Source organism: Mycetomoellerius zeteki, unplaced genomic scaffold (assembly GCF_001594055.1).
Source record: "Mycetomoellerius zeteki isolate Tzet28-1 unplaced genomic scaffold, Tzet1.0 scaffold206, whole genome shotgun sequence".
NCBI classification, from domain to species: Eukaryota; Metazoa; Arthropoda; class Insecta; order Hymenoptera; family Formicidae; genus Mycetomoellerius; species Mycetomoellerius zeteki.
The window spans coordinates 66,574-73,643 of NW_017257021.1; the positions used below are offsets into that span (position 1 = coordinate 66,574).

General features: G+C 35.7%; 2 protein-coding genes across 2 annotated transcripts; one reads left to right on the plus strand and one right to left on the minus strand.

The window, feature by feature from the left end:
• The first annotated feature begins 508 nt into the window (after positions 1 to 508).
• Positions 509 to 1,966, plus strand: mRpL4 (mitochondrial ribosomal protein L4). The gene is made up of 3 exons (XM_018447661.1): positions 509 to 890; positions 963 to 1,371; positions 1,792 to 1,966. Exons 1-3 carry the CDS (start codon positions 585 to 587, stop codon positions 1,935 to 1,937), a joined length of 861 nt encoding a protein of 286 aa, XP_018303163.1. The 5' UTR covers positions 509 to 584; the 3' UTR covers positions 1,938 to 1,966.
• A 97-nt stretch (positions 1,967 to 2,063) lies between these two features.
• LOC108722517 (uncharacterized) lies at positions 2,064 to 4,026 on the minus strand. The gene is made up of 4 exons (XM_018447667.1): positions 3,863 to 4,026; positions 2,996 to 3,649; positions 2,329 to 2,516; positions 2,064 to 2,235 (listed from the first exon to the last, which is right to left on the minus strand). The coding sequence occupies exons 1-4, from the start codon at positions 3,960 to 3,962 to the stop codon at positions 2,185 to 2,187; spliced, it is 993 nt and encodes a 330-aa protein (XP_018303169.1). The 5' UTR covers positions 3,963 to 4,026; the 3' UTR covers positions 2,064 to 2,184.
• Positions 4,027 to 7,070: the final 3,044 nt, after the last annotated feature.

A 7,070-nucleotide genomic window follows, 5' to 3' on the forward strand; every position in this document is an offset into this window, starting at 1 on the left:
GCTGCGTTCAGCAGACTCAACAGTTTTGCAACCGTTTTATGATTGTCTGCTGAGATAGGACCATTCTTCTAGATCTAAAAGTATGATCCAATTAGCGCGAAGGAAACTTACAACAGTTGCAAAACAAACGTTCTGCTGAACGCACCCATCGTCGAAGATTTGAGTAGCTCGTAAAAATTTACCTTAATGCGCACTCCATGTATATACAATGGCTGCGTTCCACTTAACGCTCACAACGCTCGTGGAATCATTTCATCTTTGTCGTTTATCAAATATTAAACAAGGACAAACGATGCTCGCGAGCGTTGCGAGCGTTAAGTGGAATGCGGCCAATATACTCTAAGTTCATGACAGGTTTGTAATCTCAATAGTGACTGATAGTGACAAACTTGAAACTTGGACGAACTTAATATTTCATTTTGCGAAACAGAGTATTGCGTTTTCCTACCATATTTTTTCGTTTCGTGCAAAAACACATCGAATAAGTATTTTTTTCATCAAGATTCGTGGTGAACCCCGTATTCTAAATAATTATAAAAGCAAGAGTCCTAGTGGAAGAAAAAAAAACATCTTTTTCTCACAAAATGTCGATGCTATTTCGAAGGATCGTTAACAAGTTACAAAGAGCTACGTGTCCTCCGTTGAAATATTGCACGACTGTAGAAAATCAAGCAAAAATTGACGATGTTGTTCCAATTATATCTGAGATACAATACGACGATGGAAACAATTTCTATCAAAAACCTCGGCAAGTGTGGCTAGAGAATTTAAATACCGTAGAGGAAAAGAAATTGGGTTTGATTACTTTACACCCACACATTTATGCTGCTGCACCCCGTATCGATATCATTCATCAGAATGTGAGATGGCAAAGAATGTACCGCTGGGTCGTAAGTGTATTGTGTAATTATATTTGTTAAGTGTATGAGATTTGACTTATATCGATATATATTTGTTTACAGTCTTATGCGCATACAAAAACACGTGCTGAAGTCCGAGGTGGTGGTAGAAAGCCTTGGCCACAGAAAGGAACAGGACGAGCTCGCCATGGAAGTATACGTTCACCATTGTGGAGAGGTGGTGGAGTAGCGCATGGTCCTCGGTCTCCAACGCCACACTTTTACATGTTGCCATTTTACACCCGTATAGCAGGTCTTACTGCAACATTGTCCGTGAAACTCGCTCAAGATGATCTACATATAGTTGATGAATTGGAAATTCCAACGTCGGAACCTTCCTATGTAGAGCAGTTAATCGAGGAGAGAAATTGGGGACCATCTGTTCTTTTTATAGACAGCTATGATATTATGCCTACAAATATTACACTGGCTACCGATCAAATTAAGCATGTCAATATAATGCCTTTTTATGGTAAGTGTGCATAAATTCGGGACATAAATTGTATGAATTCTGATATCTAAGCAAACCTAATAATACAAATCACAGCTATATAAAAATTCACATAGATCAAATTAAATATGCTTGAGCAATGGATTTAGGGGCTCGGTGTAAATGTGTGTATGAATCATTTAAATATTCTAAGCTCTTTCCTCTTTACATGTAATTATATCTTACGATTTCAATGAAAGCGAATTTACTCCCAATATTTTAAGATGCTTCTGGACTTATTGAGTTCAATGTCCAAATTAATCAGAATGAAATGATCTTTTAATTAGTAAAGGACATGCTTATTATCGTCTTCTTTAATGATTCTTAATAAGTAACGATATTTCATGACATTAATATGTATTGTATACTGAAGCTTTACATCTATTTTTTTTATGTATATAGGTTTGAACGTGTATAGCATGTTGAAACACAACACTCTGGTACTTACAGAAAAAGCAGCTAGACTAATAGAAGAAAAATTGCTTTATCATTTACATAGGGCGGATAATAATCAATTATTACGTCCATTTAGACTTAATCAACAATGAGAAACGATTTTTAATGAAATTAGAAACTTACGCATATATATGTATATTATTGCTTATATATACAGATTGCATTGTTGTGTATGTACATATTTTAAGTATTGCTTTACAAATTAAATCATTAAAAAATATTGAAGTAAAACAGTTTAATTATTGTCATATTATTTATCAAATCGATTTTCTATAGGTGTAATTCATTTTCTATATAGGTATACATTCTTTCTCTTAAGACAATTCGTTATCACATATGTCATTTCCTCTTTAATATCGGCGTATGTGTCATCGACTTTTTTGAAAGTGGCTAAAATTAAATAATATATAAATTTTACAAGAAAAATTTCAGCATATACATTCATAACTGGTACATTGTGACAATTTATTGTGCGAATCTTACCATAGGATGTGGATCTGTACCAAGCATCTTTTCTCGTACAGCCCATCTTACTTTTGAATGCTTTGCTTCTCCAGGAAAAGATATCCGCTTCCATTCTTGTTGATACTTTTGATAAAGAGCAACAGGGTCACACTTCTTGTTGACGATATTTTTCTGTACCTCCGATTGTAACCTCCATGGTCGAATAACTGTATACAAATAGCCCGAATACAAAAATGGAAAATCTTTAAAAATTTTAACAAATTGTTAGAGCCCGATCGAAACTTTTACCGAAACTGAGAACAAACACTCATTACGTTCCAGTTTCGACTAAAACCATATAGCTCATAATCTTCATAAATATTAATTTTAATATGTGTAATTATTGTTTCAATAATTAAATTATAATGTTTATAAAGAAGAAGTACTTATATTCTTTGGCCAAAATTGACACACAACCGAAATTTCGGTTATCGATTTCGGCCGAAATTTAATTATTGTTTCAATAAATTATATTTATGAAGAAAAAGTATATGATACATGGACATGTCTATACATATGGCCTTTATAGAATTCCTATTTTTTAATTTTGGTTTTGGTTTCGGTTGAAATTGACATGTAGCCGAGTGTTTCGATTCAATTTTGATCGAATTCTACAAATTATATGTATAAATCTTACACAACTTACATGATTTAGGTCCAGAATTGACAGATGATTTTGCAGATAAGGTACTTTGTGTACGAATATTTCCAGTCGGATCTGATGTAACGCTCTTCAATTCTGATCGGCTTACATAATTTGATAAAATCGGCGCGTTCGATGGATGTTCTTGTATTAAAGTCATTGGTTTCATCTGTTCGTCTATTTTTAAATTTTGCTTACCAAATGTTTCTACCAAATGACTATTTTTTGTTAAACATTTAGAAATATCTTGTTTAGTTTCACTTTTTGAGCTTTTAATAACTGGATAAGATTTAGTATTGGAATAATTTCGTTCACAATAAATCCTATTAGATTCAGCTACTTCAATAGCATCTTGCTGGTTGCATCTTCTTTGTGACAATTTCTCATCTGATTTTATCACGTTTGCTTTGGAGCATCTTTGTTTTTGTACATCTTCCTCCTTAGAGATACATCTTATTCGAACCTTTACCACTGACTCGTCATCAAGCGAATTTGAAGATTCAGAAGGAACGATATTACTCAAGGAATAATCTGCTGTGTCATGATGTTTATAAGCTTCCCTGAGCAGAGCCTGTTGTTTGTTAATTATTTTTGTTTTAATCTCTTCTCTTTGTTGCTGCCTTTCGCGTTCTCTTACCTTTCTGTATATCTTCAAATCTAGAAAGAAAAATGTAGCAATATCCCAACTGTTTTATAACAAAGTACACATCGATTTTATAGCAAAATAACAATAGGAAGAAAAATAATATAAACAAACGTGTATCGATCATGTGGCAATAACATTATTATTATTATTATTATTGTTGTAGAATAAAAATAAAACAGAAAGAAATAAAAAGGAGAATCAAGTGTTGCAAACGTTGCACTTACCTTTCATAAATGCTTTTAGTTGAACTGCAGTGATGCCGACGAATCCTAACGAATTCAAAAGAACGAGAACTTCTCGCGGATCATCTTTAATCTCTGACATAATCGCATCAATTTGAGAAAGAAATTCGAAAGATGATACGATACTCCTCACCTTTTTAAATAAGAGAAACGTTAATACTATCATTAGAGAGAAATCTGAGCAATAATCAGAAATTAGCCCCGCGCAATGCCGAGAATCAGCCCCTCGACTTTTGCTGCATCAAGTAACCACTAGAGGCCTAGATAACAGAGGCGTCAGGTGAGAAAATGGTCTGATTGGCTCGCTAAATCACATGCGATTCAGCGCCATTTTCTTTCATACTATGTTGTAATGTTAGGTTAGGCCGGAATCAGACAAGGGCTGCGTTCAGCAGAACGTTTGTTTTGCAACTGTTGGAAGTTTCCTTCGCGCTGATTGGATCATACTTTTAGATCTAGAAGAATGGTCCTATCTCAGCAGACAATCATAAAACTGTTGCAAAACTGTTGAGTCTGCTGAACGCAACCATTGGCTGCGTTCAGCAGAAAGTTTGTTTGCAACTGTTGGAAGTTTCCTTCACGCTAATTGGATCATACTTTTAGATCTAGAAGAATGGTCCTATCTCAGCAGACAATAGCTGCGTTCAACAGACTCAACAGTTTTGCAACCGTTTTATGATTGTCTGCTGAGATAGGACCATTCTTCTAGATCTAAAAGTATGATCCAATTAGCGCGAAGGAAACTTACAACAGTTGCAAAACGAACGTTCTGCTGAACGCACCCTTATGCATTGAAGATTGAGATTGAAGATTGAAAAATTCAGATTTGACTAATCGAAGTAAAAGGAGCTAAAATTTTTTTATCCTTATTGGTCAAATTTCAATCTTTGAATCTTCAATCTCAGGGCCAGTGTCACCAAGCTCAGTTAACTTAACTGGCCAGTAAGTCCATCGGAATTGACCAATCGCATTTGTCATTTTGTTTGCTTCAAACAAGATTTGCTTCAAACAAGACAACATAGAATAAATTCTTGCCACCGTATTGACTACAATGCAGACACTGTCAGTACCGTAGCCAATACGATGGCAAGATTCTAATCCAGCTAGGAATCCAGCAGGAAAACAAGCATCGTGTACCGCAAGCTTTACTGAGCGCTCAGAGAGGACAGTGAGCGGTTGTACTTCTGGATGCACCTTATATATAACTGTGCACCCTATATGACTGTGATATTTAATAACTTATGATAATACATACATGTGAAAATATGTTTAACTTTTAAATACACATTTTTAGGTTATGTGCACATTGATCAAGTGGATCAAGTGTACTTGTCTGATTTCAGTTATACTATTATAAAATTCCAAATAAATTTTGTACAATGTACTTACAAGTATCCTTATTTTCTAATTTCTTTAATATCTTTCCTTTCGTTTTTACTGAATCGGACGGATAGAGATTCATTAAAAATTATTACTTCGTAAAATGATATAACAATATGGAATTTTATTTATTTTATGCAGCAGAAAATCTACTCTAGTATTCTGCGCTTAAAATGTACATTATTATGTATACCCAATCCTGACGTATACTATACATTTTCAGCACTGCCAGTGAATTTTGGAACACTGCTAAAGTAGCGCAATTGATTTCAGAAATATTACGTTAAAATGGCCGAAGTGCACATAGTACACGATTCCAAGCATGGTGGTTGATGGTTCATCTTTTAAACTGTACTTACATGTCCCTTCGTGCACTTTCATGCACTAAACTTCTACAGCAAATAAATCCGTATTAAACTAAAAAACACATAAATTAAACATTCGTACATATTCTTTTATTCATAAATAAACTAATTACAACTAAAAAACGTTGATTTACATACTTGACAGCTTCATTTTCTCAAATAAAGCACGTAATACAAATGCATAAATTCAAAATGGCCGCGTTTTGTGACAAAACGGATGCGAGTTTGTGGTACTTTATAGATCTACTGACTTTAGCCATACAGTGTCATCACTGCTTCGCTCGCTCAACGCCGAAGCTGGCTGAGCGCGGCATCACTTGGTAGGACAAAAGTGGAGAGGCTGATGCCCATGGCGCATACAAAAACGTAAAGTAGTAAGACGTAATCAGTAACCCCGGATCTACAATAGGGTTTTAAGCCTTAAGCCATAAGAAATGGGCGAATCACAGTCGATTATTCCCCTCGGATTCGACTGTAATTGGTCAATTTCTTACGGCTTAAGGCTTAAAACACCTATTGTAGATCCGAACTAAGGCTGGCGTCCCATGGAGCGGGAATTTACAGCGGAACGGAACAGCGCGACCAATCACAACTCTGCAGTCATTATTCTGCTTTCTTTACTGCGATTGTGATTGGTCGTGCTGTTCCGTTCCGCTGTAAATTTCCGCTTATAGGACTCTAGCCTAAGGCCAGAATCAGACCACGCATTGAAGATTGAAAGATTGAAATTTGACCAATAAAAACAATAGAAACTAAAATTCCTTTGCCCTCATTGGTCAAATTTCAATCTTCAATCTTCGATCTCAATTTTCAATGCGTAGTCTGATTCCGGTCTAAGCGAATTGGCCAATCACGGTAGAGACCGTAAAGGCAGTAGTGAATCCAATCTTACTGTGAGGTCTACAATGGCAGTATCAGTAATGGATGAGGCTGAAGAGTAAGAAATTTACCAATCACAGTCGATTATCTTTCTTACATTCAATTGAGATTGGTCAATTTCTTACTCTAATGGCCGCAGCACAGACTCTTGCACAACGCATAATGCATAGTGCATATGGGAATCGACCAATCGAAATTCTTCTTTTCCATGGAATGGGAGGAAAGGAAAGATTCTGATTAGTTGATTCGCTTAGGCACTGTGCGTTATGCGTTATACAAGAGTCTACGCTGCCGCCATTATGCGGGATCTACAATAGAAGTCGTAGCAGTCGTAGAGTCTTAAGTCGTAGAAAATTAACCAATCACAGTCAAATATGAGAGGAATAATCAACTGTGATTGATCAATTTTCTACAACTTAAGATCCTACGACCGTTACGATTTCTATTGTAGACCCCGCATTACAGCCTCATCCATTTCTGATACTGCTATTGTAGACGACGCAATACGATTTCCTTACTGCTTATGCTGGATTCATACTGCATCCGATTTTCGTCGTACGACGCTC

Excerpts from the sequence above, each read along its gene's own strand:
- mRpL4 (XM_018447661.1), top strand. The coding sequence starts at position 585 with ATGTCGATGCTATTTCGAAGGATCGTTAACAAGTTACAAAGAGCTACG. Across the intron at positions 891-962 it reads AAAGAATGTACCGCTGGGTC|TCTTATGCGCATACAAAAAC; the intron begins GTAAGTGTATTG and ends ATTTGTTTACAG. Across the intron at positions 1,372-1,791 it reads CAATATAATGCCTTTTTATG|GTTTGAACGTGTATAGCATG; the intron begins GTAAGTGTGCAT and ends TTATGTATATAG.
- LOC108722517 (XM_018447667.1), bottom strand. The coding sequence starts at position 3,962 with ATGTCAGAGATTAAAGATGATCCGCGAGAAGTTCTCGTTCTTTTGAAT. Across the intron at positions 3,650-3,862 it reads ACTAAAAGCATTTATGAAAG|ATTTGAAGATATACAGAAAG; the intron begins GTAAGTGCAACG and ends TTTTCTTTCTAG. Across the intron at positions 2,236-2,328 it reads GTACAGATCCACATCCTATG|CCACTTTCAAAAAAGTCGAT; the intron begins GTAAGATTCGCA and ends ATTTAATTTTAG.